The 21,160-nt window shown below is 36.7% G+C and overlaps 1 protein-coding gene and 1 non-coding gene across 11 annotated transcripts in view; both read right to left on the reverse strand.

The window, feature by feature from the left end:
- Positions 1–21,160, reverse strand: part of sqd (RNA-binding protein squid) — a 55,725-nt gene that overhangs the window by 23,346 nt on the left and 11,219 nt on the right. For 3 of the 10 annotated variants that reach the window (XM_081726202.1, XM_081726221.1, XM_081726211.1), the window contains exons 2-7: positions 20,389–20,429; positions 12,412–12,539; positions 7,143–7,289; positions 6,149–6,280; positions 4,680–4,800; positions 1,710–1,793 (exon numbers count right to left, since the gene is read on the reverse strand). In XM_081726202.1, the coding sequence (XP_081582328.1) occupies positions 1,710–1,793; positions 4,680–4,800; positions 6,149–6,280; positions 7,143–7,289; positions 12,412–12,539; positions 20,389–20,429 (653 nt within the window). The remainder of the gene's footprint in view (positions 1–1,709; positions 1,794–4,679; positions 4,801–6,148; positions 6,281–7,142; positions 7,290–12,411; positions 12,540–20,388; positions 20,430–21,160) is intronic. The other 7 variants (XM_081726235.1, XM_081726216.1, XM_081726227.1 and 4 more) reach the window with 3 other exon arrangements.
- LOC145668642 (small nucleolar RNA snR61/Z1/Z11) lies at positions 7,368–7,434 on the reverse strand. Its single transcript, XR_014128056.1, has one exon. It is a non-coding gene; the product is annotated as a small nucleolar RNA snR61/Z1/Z11 (small nucleolar RNA).

Genomic DNA, 21,160 nt, shown 5'->3' on the forward strand with positions numbered 1-21,160 from the left:
TCTTTTAACTCCCTCCTTTGACAAGTTACTTAGTTTTAGAAAAAAAATCTTCCTGCCGAAGCAAAAGGAAACAAAAGCAATTATCTTGCGACGAACAATGTTAGGTGAACCAATGGGAGTTTATTCTCTGCCGTTAGTAAGAGAATTTACACGGTTACACGGTTAGTAAGAGAAGCACTTACACGGTTTATTTTTTGCACAATTGTTCACAATAACGGGGGTAAATGTGAGAATTATTTTTCTTGCATACGACAAACACTGTTGCCATAGTCCGACAAATTTCGAAAAACTATTTTCCACCCAAAATTTTCGTTTGTCTTCTCTTTTACTAGTTTGGCCCGACAGACACGAAAGCACCTTGTTGGAATGTTTGTTCCATAAACTTTCCAACGAGGTACAGCTGGTATGTTTGTGGCAATTAGGAGCGTGGCAAAGCCTGCCAATGTTAGCGTATACCACAATCTCTCGAACAAAATACAGGATGATTCACGTAGGTTCGGGGTTCCGAATTTTTTCCTCCATTCCTATTGTACCTAAATCCTTCATTTTTTTACATCATTGTCTCCAGTGTCTGGCGTAAATCATTTTTTTTTTGCATGCGTACGGTATATAACAGCGTTGCCACAGTGACAAAATCTGAAGAATTGTATTTAAAAAAAAAAAAAATGATTTTAGTCTTACTAATTTGGTCCGAGAGACATGAAAGTTACTTTGCTGAAATGTCTGTTCTATAAGGTTTCCAACGAGGTATGGTTTGTTTATGTGTGGCATTTAGGGGCGTCGCCAAGCCTGCCAACGTAAGGGTAAATGAAAATTTCTCGGGAAAATAGGAACAGGAGGATTCACCTAGATTCTATCTTTCGATTTTTTTTTTACCTAGCTATCTACCTTTGCCCTTTATTTTTTGGTATAATTATTACCAATGTCTGGCCTACAAGGTCAGAATATTTTTTCTAGCGTACGACTAGAAACAGGTTGCCAGACGCACAAATTTCGAAAAAAATATTTTTTTCACTTTCTCTTCTACGGGTTGGGTACGGTAGCCCCAAAGGTTAATCTTACTAGAATCTGTTTCATAAGCTTTCCAACAAGGTATAATTCATACCCATAGAAGAATTAGGAGGGGTGCTAGGGCCGCCAAAGTAAAGGTCTACGATTTTCTTGAAATCCCTGCCTGTCCTGAAAAGGTTAAGGTTAGTAGGTTACAAACAGCAGCGAACTTCTAATACTCTAACTAGAACAAAAATTCTACATGTGCTATCCCTAGTACCAACGTTCCATAACCCAAGAATAATTGCTTATCGCTTGCACCAGCATTACAAACATCCAAAATTTAGGACATGACAGCTCGGGAAAAAAAAGCCTATAATATGAAATGTGTCATTGAACGACATCCGCGTATTTGCATGTACACCCATGCACACAGGCTAGTCTTCGGGCACTTAGATCAAAACTGGACAAAGTTCAACTAAAATTGCACGAATCCATAGATCTTAAATTGTGTTTTTCACACGAAAAAATTTAGTTTTCAGTCAACTTTAAGTATAATTCTCCATTTGATTACAAGAAACTCCATACGCAGCATATGGAAAGTTCAATGTCAGATTTACAAGCTTATTATGTATTCTTAATTATGTTCGCTAACAAAATTGAACCAAATGCGACTGGATTACCACTATTGAATTTTGTAGTCAAAAATAAATACTAACCGTAGTTGCCATAGCCTCCGCCGTATCCCTGGTTGTAACCATAGTTGTTATACCCTTGATTTCCCCATCCTTGGTTGCCCCAACCTACGGGGAAGAAAAATCCAAATTTTAATCACAATGCAGTGGAACACCTACTCCGCAAGGAACTACCATATGGTATCTTATGTAAAAATCAAGCACGGGCAACGTAAAAGTTAACCACGTATAATTCACCAGGTACTTTTCTTCCAGTAAGTTACACTTCGTAAATGTTAATTTTCGGGAGCAGAAAGTTACATTACGTATGTCACCATTATGTTGAACACCAACGGAACCAAAGAATTAGCGTTGCACAACTACTTAGGGCAAAAGTGGTACAGACATTTGGTATCAAAGCAGTTATACGCAAATTAAACAAGTCCTGAAATTGATTCGGAAGGTTTCGAAACATGGTAAGTGAAGACCGATCATTCTAGATTTAAGAGTGCTGTCCAGAATTTACACTAAGTAAACTCACCATTACATGTGAAAAATGACACCAAGAAAGTCCAGTGTAAAGTTAACAAAAAACAAGGGAAAACTGAAGGTACGAAATTGCATTTTTTATTCTTTCAGCCTAGATTGAACTATCGACACTTTCCTCAAAATGGAACAATTAACTTTTTCAATTATACAGGGTGTTTAGGTGATTCCCGATACCAAGATAAGTATATTGAAAAACAGATGGAGGAAATGATTGGATAAATAAGTTAAAATGTTATAACAAGTCAGTGATAGACCAACCTGGGTGCACAAATTCTATTTCTGAGTTATAGGTTACAAAAAAGGAACTTTGAAGATCCATAGCTCCAAAACGATAGGGACCCACTGTAGTTGGGTAGAAAGTAGTATTTGCCCCATCCAAATATCAACGTTTCAGAATCCTGCGGTACTCAATTTTTAGTTTGGCTCCGGGCATATAATTTCAAGTACTCAAACTATCTCGATAAAAATTGTTGCGGAAGTGTCGCAGGATTCCAAAACATGGACATTTAGATAGGGCACATACTAGTTTCTCACTGGAGTCGACCCGACTACGGTAGGTCCCACAGTTTTGGAGCTATGGATTTTTAAAGTTCATTTTTGGATGTTTTCGGCACCCTATAAACCCCGAAAGGAAGCATTTGTGCACCCATGTTGGTCTATATTTTGTTTTGGTATCAGGAATCACTTCCCAAACGTTGTTGGTGTTTTGAAATACCCTGTAGGTACTGTTTTTACTATATTGGGTAGTCTTCATTATTCGATTTGAAAAGAACAAAGCTTTAGTTATTTTTAAAAAAGCATGGACACATTGTAGAACACTTATGGTTTCATGCCTTCCGGCATCAAGACAGGTGATTAATATTTTCATTAGTACATTGAAATATATATATTTCTGGCGGGCTTACTTCTGCACCTGAAAAATTTTGCACACAAATTAAGTGCACCCCTCTATTTTTCAGATCTGCGTTTGCGTTATCACGGGGGGGGGGGGAGTCCATAGGGTAAAGGTAAAAAAATGGAGATATAAAATAAAAGTTACCTTTCTTCGCGATTTGACAGCCTCAGATACATGGAGATACGTGAATAGTATATCGTTTGAAAGCCTGTTCTATTCTGAAGAGAATAAGATGTACGAACCATGATCCTAGGTATTTCATAAGTATTTCATAAGCATGTTAAGCCTAAACATACGACGAAACTATATTTATAGTTCTACTTGCCTGAGTGCCTGTTTTATAAAGAAGCCAAGGTTGCTTAAATATATTGATAGAAATTGGCGGAATTTATCAACTGCCTACGTAGTTTCCGGAATTTATCAACTACCTACGTAGTTTCCAACATCAGCTTGGATTAGACTGTTTTACTGCATGATACCTACATACCAAGTCTAATTTAATACCTCAGTTCTAGAGTAGTGATTATGATACGTTGACCTTAAAATTTTACATACAAATACATTTAAAGTAGTAAGATTTTTCCAACGGCTAAGGCGGGAGTTTCCCGATTTATATGTAATACTGTATGTTCTTACTTGTGTAACCATCTTTTTGTCCTGAAAAGACTCTTGACAATTACATTAACTAGGCTTATGTAAATATCAGTACAACATTTTTATCGGGAGTCCTTCGTTGAGTGAGTCTTGCAATCGCATTTGTGATCAATTAGTCCCGGTTTCGTGTCGAAATGGAGAATTTCTCTTAGTTTGGATTCCGCTTTAAGCTTATGTGACCCCTTCCAGCATGACCTTGTTGCATAATAACACCAAGGTGAAAAACAACTCCTGTCCATATCTAAATATAGAATAAATTTAAACGAAAAAACTGGTTTAAATCAAAAGAAAAACAGATTTTTGCCAACCCTGGCTACGAGACTGCCGCCCTTACATATTAAGGTGATAGCGTAATTTCCTCCGTTATCTTTATAGTTTCCCCATCACACTTATTTCGTACACTTCACCAGGAATATTTTAGATGTTATTCTTCAAGTGCTGTTGAACATATTAAAGATAATCTTAATATATCTCCCCCGGATGCCAGTTCATAACTAGAGCATTGTTTTGAGCAGTAGGTAATTGGCAGCACAGATTATCCTTGCCTGCATCAGTTCTTTATGATTTCCCATTTTACAAGTGTTAAAACTTCAATTTTTCGTCCATAAAGATTAATTTGAAGTAACGTAGTCACTATTTCATCCCCATGTTTACATCTGCATTTGCACATATACTAGATACTTATTTGCAAATAGCGGTAATGAATCATTTAGTACATAAAAACACTATTTAGCTACAGTTCACTTTAAACTTAAGCAGCTTAGAACTTGTCACCTACAAATGCGAACATTCAGATTAAACATGGGAAACTCGAATGACTACCTCAACTGAGAGGAGCTTTTATTGTCCTAAGTACTTACTATACACAAAACTACCAGATGATAGGACCCTCAATCAGTGGAATCATGCATATGTACCATTTGTCTCACCTCCTCGTCCTCCTCTTCCTCCTCGACCCCTGCCTCTAGCTCCCCGCACACCACCTCTACCTCCTCTGACCATTGCATCGGGTTTGGGTGTGGCTTTCTTCACGTCAACCTGCAAAAGAAGTTTATCAACATCGTGGACGTAAATAATGAATTACACTTATCAAAATGATGTCAACACCTGTTTACATGTGTGATGCACTGTCTGCTGATCCCTAGCGATGCTTTGTAGTAATGCCCAGTGAACCTCTACAGCTAAACTGGGCCAGGCTGAACGGATGATGCAAAATGGAAGTATTGTTCGAACGAAGCCAAATCGTAGGTGCGCAGTTACTTGGCAAAGTGTAAGGTGCTACGTGAATTTAAAGCCTCGCGAAAAGCGTGAAAAGTACCAGCCACCGCTACTTTGAAATTTTACGTTGGTTGGCAGCCAAGATATATACAGCTAACTTACAATATCTCGTTTCTACTCTGAAAATTTCAACTTAAGAGCGAAAATTGCTCTTTGTAGCGTGGATACCCGCCATCTTCAAATGCTGGTATGCGCCAAAATATATACATGAAATTGACTGTCTCCTGTCTGTACTCTGAAAATTTAAGACAGAACGTTGACCCTGTAGTGTGTGTGGTACATGCAGACAAACTAACTAATTTAGATCGAGTCATTCCAGGAGCCTCCGTGACGTTCGCCAAAGCACCTGTTGCAAGATTATTTCCCGAAAATCCAAAGCAACTAAAGATATAATTCATATTTTATGAAGTAAATATCTAATTTCATTTGAGACATGTCGAAACATCTCGCAACGTAAAATAGTTTTATTGTTGAAGTGTTTACTTCCGATGCTGTGCGCTCAATTGTTGGAATTTCCCAAGCTATTCATTTACGACTTCTTTTTCCAAAACATGTAACTTTCTTTGCTATACATCGAAACTTCCACTAGTACGAAAGTGATTTCAGCACTTTAAATAGTCAACGTTACGTAGAATTCAGAACTCCGAGCATTAAGCTTCATAAATTTGACAATTTTTTTACGCTACTGCTGGTGTTGATTCTACAGAATGCTTATTTGACGAGTAGCAACAAATGACTGTACTAAACTGTTATTGAAAAAAAAAAAAAAAAAAATCACTCAACGTGATCACTTTAGTTGTACCAACAATATACTACCAAAACTCAAGTGGGTTTTCCATGTGGGTCCAACCCAAAAAAACAAACCTGGTGGGTCCACTTGGCAAATCCTGCAGTTTAGACTACAAGCGTTCCAACTCTGACATTTTCGGACTAATGGCAACAACTGGGACTAAATACTACCCAAAATATACAGTTATTGTGATAATCAAGCTATGACACCTGCAGGTTAAAGAATTTTTCGCTTATAAAAAAAATCTATAATGCATTAGTTAAGAAATTTTAAACTAAGTACTAGGAAGTCTCCAAGCAACTTTTGATTAATCCTTACCTCCTTTCCATTTATAGACTGTTTAGGAGTCTTCAGCAATTCTTGTACAACTTGTTCTGAATCAAACGTGATAAAGCAAAAGCCCTTCCTTTGGTTCTTCTGCTTATCGAACGGCATCTCAACTTCAACAATCTGTAAAACGAATAAATATATAAACAGCTCCAAAACTCCCTTATCTCAACCTTACAATACCACAATTTTGAAATTATAACCCACAACTACTCCCACATTTCACACTGAAAAAATAAAACTCACGAAGTTTAAAAGTTAACTTCTGTAAGAAAGTAAACTTCCAGAATTTTTTTTTCTTTTTTTAAATTAAGGAAAGAATGCGGTGTATGTTCCATGAGGTTAAATCTAGAAATTGGGTAACCTCTTGCCTTCCAAACGAATGAACTTAACATGTATTAGACAATGAATCTTTATTCCATCTTGAGTCTCAAAAATAAGCATAAAATGATTGCTAAAATATTGTTCTACTGGGGACGCAAGATAAAATGCATTTTTTTTTTTTTTAACTTACCTACCTTGTATGACACCTAAATCTCTTATTCTTCCGAACAAGACAAATATTAGTACAAAAATTTACATATTGTACGCGGAAGACGAATGAGTGATGGAGGAAATATTAGAGTATTGGTATTATTCATTTCATCTCTTCGTAGTTTTCAGTGCTTATTCTGCCACAAATGTATATGTATCGGAAGGACAATCAAAGGCTATAAGAGGGAAAAAAAATTGATTCCAATTATGGCACGGGAGTCATTACACGTACTGATTTTGAGAAGCTCATTGATAATACAAAGAACTTTTATCTAGTAGTTGGTTGCACTCGGACTACGATTAACGAACATCTTAGTTTTGCATGCTAGGTAAAATCTGAAGTAAACAACTATGTACAACAGCTCAGATTAACTTATTCAACATGTTTCACCTCCTGCAAAACTTGGGTGAAATTTAGCTAAAATCTGACCAAGTGTGCAAATATACTTACTGTTCCATATTGAGAAAAGAAATTCTTTATATCATCATCAGACAACTCTGGAACTAAACCACCAACAAATATTTTTCCATGTCGCGCCTTAGCCTTCTTAGGATCCACTTTTTTATTGTTAATGATGTGATCTCCGGCTGATAACACCTGCAAAATAAAAAAAAAAAAAAAAAAAAACTTAGAAAATTACGCAAAGATTACCCAAGTTCCACATTTCGTATTATTATCTCAGAAGGTGTTATCCTCAAAGTCCATTCAGTAGCAGAACTGGATTATTATTTCATCACAGAAAATGACCCCACAACATTCATTCCCTTGAAAGTGTAATCTAGTACTATGTTAGCATGTAGTTTAATATTGGTCTACAGTATATAACGAAGATACCTTTCAATTTTGCAGCAGATATCCACTCCCATACACCATCTCCTGTGAAGTAACAGCTCAGACAAAAATTATAATTTTGTACAACTATATTACGTCTATTCACTAATTCGACCTGTAGACTACCCAAAATTAGTAGACGTCCGTGCATCAATTTTATTTACGAGGACTGTCCAGAAAGTCTCAGACGTTTTGGATAAGGCACTAAGCGGGTCTAGAGTCGCCATCTTGGTGTCAACATTAGCACACTCAGTACGCATCCAGCTGTGGTAGTGTGAGGACTGACGCTATTACTGTGCTTTCTGTGATCAGATGTTCGTTAGAGTGGGAAAAAAAGTTAATTGAAATCCATCGCCAACTGTGCGAAGTGTACTGACAATGACTGAAGGCTGAACACACGGCCAAGCAAGCGTACCTGAGAACTGTTGGATAGTTTTGGATTGGAGGTGTTCGATCAACCAACATACAGCCCGGATTTGGTTCCGAGCGACTACAAGCTCTTAGCGTTGAAGACATGGCTCGCTACACAAATCTGATACTGACGCCGAACTGCATACCAGTGTAAGCCAGTGGTCGAAATCACAGGCGGCAGATTTCTACCGCGACGGTATTAAACTTGTGGAATGAAACTAAGTGCCCTAGTCTGCATGGCGATTATGCGAAAAAGCTTTAGAGCACCTTTCAAATATATATAATACTATTTGGTTTCATTCAGCTGCTTTTTATTTCAAAACTTAACTTTCTGCACAGCCCTCGTACCTACCGAGTAACTTCAAACTTTCTCCCAACTTTGACTACGTCGCTGGAGACCCGTTCAAATCTCTGTGAAGGAGTGAAAAAGTCGGTATTCCGACGAACAATTACATTATTAGCTTGCCCTTCTCCCATCCGGCAATATACTTCTCTACAAAGTTTAAAGGAACACTAATTCTTCAGTAATTGTTTTGAAAATACACAACTAAGAAACCTCTTCAATCTAAGGCTAATTTCTTTTCCAATACGAATGTACTTTCTTATAGGAAGTAGTGCTCGAAACTTTCTGGTACCTGCCCACCCGCTTGTAACCCAATGTATTCGTTACCGATCGAATGCGAGCTCAGGTTTGGTCAACAGGACCTACTTTAAACCGATAAGACAGAATGGAAACTTATATAACCGTTAGACCTAATACTTTGACTAATTTTACTCTGACAAAACAGATTCATAGGAATATGTACATTCATGTCCAAAATGTCGCATATCTATTAACAGTCTTCTAAGAACATAATTTGGTAAGGATTTTGCAAGGATACTTTTAAAACTGATACTATGTGCGTAATTGGGAAATTTATATTTGTGGTAAATTTCGTAGGAAAAGAATTATAAATACGAAAATTAGAATGAGTAAAAAAAAACTGCTAAATGGACAAGAAAGTTTCATTTTCGGTTTATTGTTTTTACTGTTCTTTTTCTTTTTTTTACATGAAATTTGCCACATACTTAGTCTCTGCCGGGACGAATTCGTTATCAAATTATATTCCCACAACTACAATTAGACATGCGACAATTTTGAACATGAGTGTACATACTGTAGACTTGTTTGTGCAAAAAAAATTAACGAAGCTTAAAAAAAAAAAAAAAAAAAGCGTTCCAGTCATGACAGTTGCAGAACAATGTAATTCTGGGTTTCACTTCAGAGCACAAAGCCTCGAATCAAGTTCCTGATTGAGCTAGCCCATGAAAAGAGTAGACTGCCAAGAAAATTATTTCTCGTTTCCACGTAAATTGTCTAATCTTACTTCGTGTGCAATTCTTAAGTACTATTTTGTATCCTGTCCTATTTTGCAGTCTAGTTCCTAAATAGGAATGTGACAATAGAAGTTCAAAGTATCAGTACTAAAGGTGACAAACTAGGCAGGCAATATACGATGATAATTTTTTAAAGAAATAATCCGCAAAACAGTTCACGTATTTTGTGAATTTTTGTTGGTAGTAAATTTTTAAGCTGGGTGTAGGTTTGCTAACTTGAAGTTACAGCTACTTTGCTGTGTCGCCACAGCTATCTTTGTAATCGAAATCAAAAACTGATATCCTTCGAAGTTCGTGCTGAGGGTATTAAATTGTTCGTTGGTGTAAGTATAAGTGGTCGGTTTCATAAGTGTTTCAAGAAGCTAAACTTATTTCTCAATAAATCCTCTTCTGACCAATTATGGCACCCTCCTAATACATGCGGCACAGTAATTTTCATGAAGCTAATCTACTTCTGACCCTCTTATTTATATATAATGCAGTAACGAGCAAGAGATTCAAACCCCATAAAAATATTCAAACAACGAAAACTAGCTTTTCCAATCTTATTTCTTCAATATAAATGTACCTCCTTCGCACCTGAACTTTCACTGCTTTCTGAGAGTCCCATATCGGAGAAACTTCGAACACAGAATCGAATCTGAAGGAAGAATATTTCCTGCCGACGTGATTTCAGGCCGCGGACACGTACCATCTTTCATACGCTGTGTCCTAATGATCCATCAGGTTTACGGCGAACAAGATCACGAAAAAGAGGCATCCATTCCACTTTAATTTAATGGTGAAGTTTATCTGATAGTTCCAGAAAGTCTTGTAATGTTTGTTCATGTTATGGTTCAGGTTCATGTTACAGATTGCAGGAAGTATAAAACTTATCTAAAATAGGACGGGCCAAGAAATACCGCATCACGAACTTCATATAGGAAGCCAACACATACGGATCTATTTCAATGCAAGCAGCTGCCATACAGGTCAACGACTTACAGTGGTGAACAGCCTACAGAGCATCCTTCATTACTGACCAAAAAGTTTGCAAAATAAATTCAATCACCTGCGTTCGACGGTAGAAGAGTACTCTTACAGGAATCAACATGGCCATAAGGCCGTTCCTTCCCAACACAAATTGACCCAAAAAAGTAGTGAGGATTTTGTCTACCACCGTATGACACTACAAAGTTGAATGCCGCAGTAATTAGATTACAGAAAATTAAGCTGACAACTAAGTTACAAGAAGTCGTATGAAGTATCAAACTTGTCAAGCAAAACGAATGAGGCAATTCATCCAATTCAGAATACGTAGTCATCTCGTCTTGTCTGCCATCCCACCATGATTTACGCTTACAACAGTAAACTTAACAGGGTACTGAATCAATATCGGGAAACTTCTTGCTACCTGTTTTTCTGCTGATCATCATGGTCGAAACCGGAAATGTCTTTTCATTTAATCTGGAATATTCACTAAGTTTACATGTGAATTCTGCCCAGCAGGTCTACCAAGTCAGAATACAAACGGATCAAACAATCCAAAGGAATCAAACACTCCAGATAGGTCCAGAATCAGTTATTTCCCCGAGCACTAATAAGTGAAAACTAATGATTCACGTAACGAACTGGCGATAACTGTAAATGTAAGTCATTTACAAATTCTTTAAAAGTAATTCGAAAACTAGTAACTAAAATGAACGTATTGACGTGCGAAGAAAACTGAACGTGATCAATCTTGCGTGAATCGTTTTCATCATAGTCATTTAGGAAAAAATTACTAAATTTCAATTTCTAATTCTAATTCTAAGACAATATTTCTAATACGTGGGCAGAAATATTGCCAGATGACAGCTAAAAGTGCACGCTACTAAATCATACAGAAAATTAACCTTTTGTATTTTAGAATTCCGTTAAGTCTACTGTATATGATTCAACAACTAAACATTTCCACTTGTCTTGAATTTCCACAACTCTTTGGACAGCTAATCCTGTTTTCCTTGGATAATTTGTGTGGGGAACTGAGCCAGGGAAAAAAAACAATGCTTAACCGAACACTACTCTTACCAAAATAAACGTAGTCTTTTCATTACGTCTGGAAAACTGCGAAGAATAAAATATCAGCAGATTGCACTTTCAGCTGTCATCTGGCAATATTTCTGCCCACTGATGGCAGAAAATATTGTGGGCTTAAATTTAGTCACTGACTGAAATTTAGTAGTTTTTCACTAAATTTTTTCCCAAATTACAATGACGAAACTTCGAGATTGATCGCGTCCCAAGTTTTAACTTCGCACGTAAACATGTTCATTTTAGTTACTAGTTTTTTGATTATTTACCCAAAAAAAAATACTTATTTACGGTTTGTGCCATTAGTATGTGATCTTTTCAATCTGCAAGTCCGCATTCTTCTTTGCTGAACGGATGGTTCGCTGTGTTGCATTCTTTCTGGTAAAGCTACAAGAGTGGGGAATTTTTAGTGTTGGGATGGCGGACCTGTCAAATTTTGTTGGGAAAAACGGCAGCTGAGACCGCTTACGTTTCGTCTCGCCTTCGAAAGTCTACGAGTAGATATCTCACTTACAACACTGCGACATGTCAACTGAAAACTTGCCACTGCCTGGTTGTCCTTAACAGAAAAATTAAAAAGTTCGAGATGTCAACTAGGATCGTCGAGCAAATTCCTGAAGTGGAGTTGCCCTGGAGTACCTGTCAACCAATTTTAATCTGATTATGAAACCCGAAAAATTTATCATCAGGAGCATACACTTGAGTGTCGCACCTTAGTGTCCTGAGTAACGGACTATGGTTACTGCACCACGGTAACGCTCCAGCTCACACGGTCATTAATGCGACAGTTCTTTAGAAATTGTGTCCCACCCACGTACTCACCCGATTTACCGCCGTGACTTGTTCCGTGGCTTTAATCTGGAAGGGAAGACATTGACCTCGATGAGATCAAAGACATTACGGAAAAAACCTTGAATATTGCGGCAGGAGTCTTCAACAGTCGTGAAAAACTTTGGGATCTCCTCGTACACAGAACTACTTATTCTAAATCTGCGTAACAGTTCGAACATTTACATACGTGACATTAAGATACAAGGAAAATACTCACCTTATCTATTGCTTCTGCTGATGAAAATACTATAAATGCGAAACCACGGGATCGTCCGGTATTTGGATCTGTCTTTACATTTATGCTTTCAATTTCTCCATATTTACTGAAGTGCTCTCTTAATTCCTCTACAAAGAAAAGTATGCATTAGAACAATGTACATACACTATTTCCGAAAGCACATCTTTTATTAGATTTCGTACAGTCCAGAGGTAATTATTGGCGTGCTCTGCTATACCGCCAAGTTAAAAGTGGTGGCAACCCAAGTTGATAGATGGCACTGCGTTAGGTTATTACACGTGTCAAATCTCCATAAGAATTTTCACTAACACACTTGTTAATTCAGTGTTTCGAGCTAAGGATTCTATCGTATCGCAGCATGTAAAGTTCCGGAGATACAGGAAACACTAAGTTCGTAACACTATCTATCTATCTATATATATATATATATATATATATATATATATATATATATATATATATATATATATATATATATATATATATATATATATATATATGCAGTGTTACGAACTTAGTGTTTCCTGTGTGGTATATGTGTGTCACCACATGCGCCATTGTACTGTTTGATGTATCGAAATTCCGTAAAATAGCATTAGAATTTTACTGGAAACTTCTGTACGAAATTGGATGTGACTTGCCTAAGCATCTTATCGAGACAGTCCTTTAAAAGGAATGTTCTATAACGACCATGGTATTCGACAGTAAGATACTTCGGGTGTGCACTGCCAGTTATTACTGTTTTAGCAGCTCTCGAAGTTTGGTTTTCCGATGCTTGATGTAAATTTGGTATGGGAAGCTTTCGTTTAACAGATTTGAAATATACAATAAGCTGACGTAATGCCATAATAAAAAAAAAGGTATGTCCCCGTGTCGATATTAAAGGTTTCAAGATCTCTGTCTTTCAGTTGTTTAAAAGTCAACGGAGTATCAATGGTCGCTACACCCAAGAGGTTAATATTTTCTCAATATACAAACATTTCCTTTGTTTTGCTCATCGTTGAAACCTCGCCGGGCAAAAGTGAAAACTGAAATCAAATTGGTTTAAGTTTACATTCGGCTGCAGTTTAACATACAGGTTCTCCTCATTGTGCTGATTCATGTACGTACACAAAAAGCCATTCCATGTTAAATCACACCGAAAAACTAAAATTACACCTATCAATTCAGATTACACACTACTTGATATAATTGTTAAGACATTCGTAATTCATGCAAGTTTTTCTCCAATTAATAGCTTTGGCGATACAGGTGTTAGACTCCAGCTCGCACCAAGTGAACTGAGCTGGACAAACATGTGGGTTTCCTCCGGGTTCTCCAGTCTCCTCACTCTCATTCCACTACTTCATTTCTCATCACAGTCCTTTAGCCTAGCCGGCTTAAGCGTCAGACAAACAAGATTTCAGCGATACCGGTTATCAACTTTTGAGAAAATGAATATTGTTTACGAGCGCCTGCTTGAGTACAATGTTGGAGGAAAGAAAAAACTGTTGTACGTACCTGGAAGTTACTTTTAGTTTAGTAATTTTAAGTTACTTTCATTAAAATGCATACTCTAAAGCAGGGTTGGATGGTTTAACCCTTAAGAGATCCGGGGTTTTGGGGCTATTTTCTTTTAGACTTTCAGTCAAGCAGCTACTCCATCGTCACTATTTATCCTAGGATCATGGTTCATACCTCATTCCCTTCAGAATGGAGCTGGCTTTCAAATGATACCACTTGCATGCTTATACCATATACCAGGAGCGGGAAAAATGATGTCAAAGGGAAAATTTCGGAGGGAAATTTTTCTCGCACTGCCCCCTTCTCCCCTGGAGCGACCCTGTGTGAACGTAGCCATCTAAAAAAAAAATCTGATAAATAGTACTTGGTATACTGAATGTGTGCCAAATTTCAAGTTTCTATCTTGAATACCAAGGGTGGGAGAAAGATTATCAGCAATTCCCACCACGCCCCAAATTAACGTAAACACCATGATCTCAGGTAAAAAATTTCCTGAGACATCCCTAATTATCCTAGGGTCATGTTTCGCCCATCACTCTTCATAATAGAACTGCCTTTCAGGCGGTATGACTCACGTGTCTCCAGCATGTATCTACGGCGGGAAAATGAGGAAAAACTGAATTTTTTGGGTCTAAATATCCTTTTTTTCAACTTTTAGCCCCCCTGGACCCCCCTGTTTTAACGCAGAGATCTGAAAAAAATCTGGTAAATACTACTCTGGGCTGAATGTTTATGCACAATTCCAATTTTCCAGGTGCAAAAGTAAGCCCGCCAAAAAAAAAAATACCGACAACGTCCCATATTCTCGTATACAGAGGGAAATTTTTAAACATTCCCTGAGACATCCTTAATTACCCTAGGGTCATGTTTCGACAATCATTCTCTTAATAGAACTGCCTTTCAGACGGTACCATTCACTTGTCCCCATTATGTATCTAAGGCGGGAAAATCCCGTGAAAGGGATCTTTTGGTAAAAATTTCCCTTTTTCAACGTTTAGCCCCTCTGTACCCCCATGTTTGAACGCAGAAATCTGAAAAAAATCTGGCAAATACTACTCGGTGGACTGCATGTTTGTGCAAAATTTGAATCTTCTACGTGCAAAAATAAGCCCGCCAAAAATACATTACATAAACCCCCCCAAAAAGTATTACACGAAAATATAAATTTTAGACTTATGACGTCATCACTTCCTATGTCTCGACACAGGAAGGTGGACTTGAAAAACAAAACCAAAGGAAAAAAACAAAAAATGCTTTAAATCGTATGAACTTCAGGGTGACTTTTCCACGTAACATACCGTCTGCATTAGTTTCATCTCCTTTTCACCTTTAATCAAGGCGTCCCATGTTTAATTCTCGGTCGAACCACAATCCCTCTTTCAAGTGTAAACCAAGTAATGATTCGGACGTCACTTTTAGCGAAAGTCTTCTTACCTCGGCATTACATACGAATGTTAAGCCTAAACACACGAAACGAAATCAAATTGTATGCCCGAAATTTTATCAAATTGTATTTATGCAACCGGGCTTTTGTAAAGAAGCAACGGTTGCATAAATATATTGATAGAAATTAGCAAAATTTATCGACTGCCTATGTAGCTTCCAACATTAGCTCTGATTGGACTGTTTTAATGTAATTGAATGATATCTACATACTAACTTTGCAATATGATACCTCAGTTTTAGCATACTGATTATGATACGTTGACCATAAACTTAGGTCTACATGCCAAGCAATAGCGAGACGTTTCCCTTACTGCTTTGCATTCACACAGGGTTTTCTCAATGTCCAAGGCGCGAGTTTCCCGATTTATATATAATTCTGTATTTGGTTTCATTTGTGCAACCGTATCTTTTTGTCCTTCTGAAGTGACTACACATCTTATGTATGTCAAGATCAGTAGTATGTGTATTTTTATCAGGAGTCCTCCGTGAGTGAGTCCGCAGACTCATTGCATTTATGGCAAATAGTCCCGGTTTTGAGTCCAAATGGAGAATACTTTCTCTCGAATGTAAGCCGAGAAGCGGTTTGGATTCCGCTTTACGCTTATGTGACTCCTTCCAGCACAACCTCGTTGTTGCATAAGAACACCAAGGCGAATCAAATTTATTTGTCCATATGTAAAATACAAATACATAGAGCATATTCGCCCTGGTGTTCTATGCAAAAAGCAAGATACATAGAGCAAATTGCTTATTAAAAAAAACTGGTTTAAACTTTTTTTTTTTTTTTTTTTTTTTGCTTTTTTCAATAAAAACCATGGTATTTGCCAATCCTGCTCTAAGGTGAGGACCGGAGGATCAATTTGTGAAAAATTAGTTCCCTCGATCCTGGTAGGAAGATTAAACCAAACTCATTAAAAACAAGTGTATCCACGTTGCAGCGTTTGAAAACTTTTTCAGACCTTTCTTTACATTGAAAGCGATGTTGCCTATTTGTGATCGCATCACAGGCATAGTTTGAAATGATTTTTCGAAGAGTTACTATCTACGTTGAGTTTTTGATTTCTGATTTAAAAACGCACGAAGGGGAAAGAATGATTTATGAAAAAAGCCAAAGCCCGCCAAGTTAGGAAGATAAAACTATAAATTCCCAATTAATCAGAGGACAACTCGCAGTTACCATTTCGAGCGAAAGGATTTCTACAATTGTCTTCACATTTAAATCGACGTTACATGTTAGCGACAGCACGAAAAATTACTCCAAAACATGGTTAAAATAAAACAGCACCAATTTAAGAATCATTTGTTGATTTTTTTTAGATCACTAGTACTTTATTAAAAAAACAGTAAAATTTAAATGTTCATTTTTGTCGTTTTGTTTTCGTTAAGGTAGGGAGATTTCCCAGTTTCTTTTACTTAGACTAAAGCAAAATTAGTCCCTATATTCAGTTGTCTGAAAGGTGTTTCTCACAAGTGACAATTAGGAGTAGTACATCACTGTTCTCTTAACTTGTACTAGTGGGTGGTCACCTTTATCTCGGGAGTTCAAATCAATGAACGAAAGAATAACAACTTAGGATTTAAATAATAATAATAATAATAATAATAATAATTCCAACTGCAAACTAGAAAATTTCATGCAAACTACAAGGTGGCTCAGAAATGCAAGATCTTGTTATCCAGCTGAAGAAAAGTTTAGAAGTATGCAAAGCAGAACTAGTGGAAGATTCTGGGGGTGACGAGTGATAAAAAATTGTCCTAGATAGACAAAACGATACAAGAGAAAGCGAAAAATGTAAGTTAAAAGAAATGTAGGGCACGTGGATCAAACTCTCAAGCGGATTTGTTGCATTGAACAGAATTCAAAGAAATGAAAATATCTGACGCTGTAAGAATATGGAAGGGTCTTAATGAAGAGCTAAAAGGCGCACGCCAAGATGAGGAAATGGAAAATATGAAAACGTATATATGGAAGCATTAACGCCTCCTTATTTCATGGCCTACCTTCTCGATTCGAGACAGCGAAAATTCAAATTAACTACCGAAGGAAATGATTTAGCTTTGAAATTTGCAGAAGATTATAGTTTTACTTCTCTACTGCCCATGGTAATTAAATTACAAGCGAAGTCTTTCTCTAGCGTGACTTCCACCGACTAAGTTCTACAAGGTGTAACAGCCATTGAATGGTGGAAATCGAAAGCAACTATGCTTGACTTGGAAATATGAAGCCAATTATGCAGGTGTTTACAGCTTCTGTTTCATCTGCAGGGGTTGAAACAGGGTGTCCACTAAAATTTCAAAATGAAATTTCGTGGCTTTCTTTACCAAACCATAAAAAGTCGTAACATTCTCAAGAGCGAATTAGGCCGAACTTTCATGCATGCGATAGAAGCGTGCTTTGCTTGGGATCCGGTAGCGTCTAAGGCCGACCATAGACATTTTTGGTGAATTTTGTCGTTCTATAGAACGAAATTTTTCAGTCTACTTATTTGTAGATACAAAAAACCGTGACCCAAAAGCTAAATTTCTTGACCGTTCTGTGATCTCTTAGGCACTGTTAAAGCCTGTAAGTTTCTTTTTAAGCAACTTAATCAGAAAAGAATTTAAATATACTCGTGTAGAAAAATTTGCATTGCACTGCAGAGTGAGTATAACCTATTTTATATTTTTGTTTACAAAATGAACTTTTATTCTTATTTTTACTATATCGTACTCAATATCAGTATCTTATAAACTTAATCGGTGTCGTTTTATATAATGCCATGTGTTCATATTTCTTGTACGCACATTTGCCTAGATGTATAGGCAAATATTTACTTTTATTTTGTTACACATCACTATCTTTCGCTTAAAAACTAAATGTATTCAAGGTCAACTCTTATATCACGTTATCTCCACTAAGTATGACCAACATAATAACTAGCCGAATAAAAAGCCCTAGGTTCCCCTCATTTTGAAGCAATACTCTTGTATTAGTACAAACAAATTTCCTTTTCCACTTGCCAGTCAATCAAACCGAAAACCTTAGATTGCCAGAATTACTACTAAACATTTCGTAACGCTTAAACAACTTGCTCCTTTACTTTAATATCTAATATTTGCCTGGAGTGTGAACTATAGTAATTTTGTCATGATAGCTGGCTGTGATTTAATTCCTGAGGTTAACAGGGGAGTTTATTCCTATCCTACATTATATAGAATTATTCAAGTGACACTACAGATTTTTTTCTTCCTAAAAAAAAAAAAAAAAAAAATAAGCGAGCGTCAATGGTGCAGAAGCGCCCCACAAAACTTGAATGGAGCTTCACTGATACCTTTGTGCAACATTTGTCATTTGTAAGTTTCGTTCAATGTCGCACGATTATGTATCGAGGCTACAGAAGATTGATCGTGCGAGGGATGATAATGGCATAGCGATAAAAGGGGAACTGAGAACCCGAGAAAACTCATACACACGGTGTTTGCTCACCATAAAGGTCCCCTTGGTGGGAGCTGAATCGAATCACGAACCCAGTGGTGAACCACCGCGATCCCACAAGATAATTCCGGTTTCGTAAGAACAACAGGACATGAACACTATTACAAATACGGCTTTAAAACCTTTGGAGTTCTAGTACATAATTTTAGGTACTACAGGGTGTCTACTGAGTCATTTTCAAAATTCTAGTATATTCAGTATAACCATAAGCAAAATTCCTCTACCTAATGCATTGATTTTTTTTTTTAAAAGGAATAATCAGTCTTGATTTCAGGTTTCAATTGTTTTACCATCAAAAGATCCAACTCTTCTCACAACCCTCCACTCTACCCATTGCTTTAAACGTTGAATTACAAAATGTATAAAACTCTTGTTTGGAAAAATTTACAATCTTAATGGATACAAAATTGATTCTAAGACTTAAAAAAAAAATTACAAAAAAATTGAGAAATTACCAGTTTCATGATTTTTCCAGTATGTGGAACCTATTTTTATTTCTTTGCGGGCTCACTTTTGCACAAAACATTCTTTCTTGTGATTGTCACGCCCTAGATACATGGAGACGTGAATGGTACGGTTTGAAAGGCAGTTCCATTCTGAAGAGAATGATGGGCGAAGCATGATTCTAGGATGAATATGGATGTCAGGATTTTTTTACGTTTTTCTTTTAAACCTGAGATCAGTCTTTTGCGGTAATCTGGAGCATTGCGGGGATTGATAAATATTTTTCCTACCATTACTATTCATGATAAAAACTTCAAATTTAGTACACCCCTTAGTATTTTTCAGTTGATCTTCAGGTCTGTCTTAACAAGGGGTCCAGGAGGCTCAAAATTAATAAAATACTCAAAAATCCGATTTCTCTGAAAATTCCCCGCCTCAGGTACATGATAGGGAAATGTGAATGGTTACCATTTGAAAGATTAGTCTATTATGAAAAAACTAGGTATGAACCACGATCTTACGATAATTGGAATGATTCTGTTGCCGCTTGAGTCTATAATTTACCTTTAAAAAGCCAGAATTTAAAAGGGTTAAATTACGTACAAAACAATACAATCTTGTAATAGAACCTACTGGATTTTCTGGTCTTTTTATTCCTTTAATATATAAAAAAAAGATTTGTTTCTCATAACCCTGGTTATAAGAATAGTTTCACCAACCTTGCAAATCTGGAAGGTTTAATGAATTTGGAGCGCCTAGTTCAGACTCAAAGTGGGTTACCACCAAAGCAAGTTCCTAATGAACCTGAAGATATGCTCGAAAACTGAAAAAATACTCTTATCGAATGCCTAGAAGCCTACAATTAGTTTACTGTTAATGATCTGATCAAAAGTTTATACCAAATCGGAAAATACACGCAATTAAAAGATTTGACTAAGAATATTCAATGTTTATTACACGTGAGAAAATGTCCTACTTGTAGTTATTTTTAATTGCATGCAGGACTAAGTCCCTGAGATTGTGGCAATTTTATATATCTACTAAGGTATACAACTGCAGAAAAAAAAAAAAAAAAAACAGTAACTTACTGTCTGTAGTTTCCCAACTCAATCCACCAACGAACAATTTTCTGAAAAAGAGATGTGAGCATGTCAGTTTGGACATCAAGCAAATTGAATTACACCATATTTTATAGCAAGGAATGTTAATCGTTATGGCTTTTTAATTATGTACTTTACCATCTTAAATACCTTGCTCTTTACAGCAGGTTCAGCAATGACTACAGCCATGAAACTGAGCCACAACTATGAAACGCCTCTGAAAATCTTCAGAAAATTTGCACAGTAATCTGTAAACTTAAATGCTGGATGTAAAGTGGAAAGTAATGATTATGAACAACTTTTAAGTTCAATCAACTTTTAAATTACATATGAGCAATACAGGTGAGGTACCATGGCAAGAGCAATATCGTCAAGAAATATGGTCATAAAAAAAGACTACACTAATTGACCAACGTTCTACAAAGTGTAGAACAATTACTTTGTCAAGACGTCACCACAAGAAAGAACCCAGGAATAAATACCATGGGTCAGCTGCTGGCTGTCATCATCTTTGCGTCTTGCCTATGAGCGTCACACCTGGAGGAGGAGAAGTTCAGTTAGTTTACAATGTCACAGAATATTCAACCTGTCAGAAACCAGTACTAAAGCTGAACAGTATTAAATACGCCTCTGCTGGAAGTAGTCAAATAGAAAACAGCAATCTGAAAATGTTCTGAATGAAGGACTAGAAAATATATTAAGAATTCTGAATTTTCTTTAATGGGCAAACTTTAGAACTTTAATTCTTTCTTTAATTTTT

The sequence above is a fragment of the Thermobia domestica genome, chromosome 1, assembly GCF_964235325.1.
Source record: "Thermobia domestica chromosome 1, izTheDome1.hap1.1, whole genome shotgun sequence".
Taxonomy (NCBI): Eukaryota; Metazoa; Arthropoda; class Insecta; order Zygentoma; family Lepismatidae; genus Thermobia; species Thermobia domestica.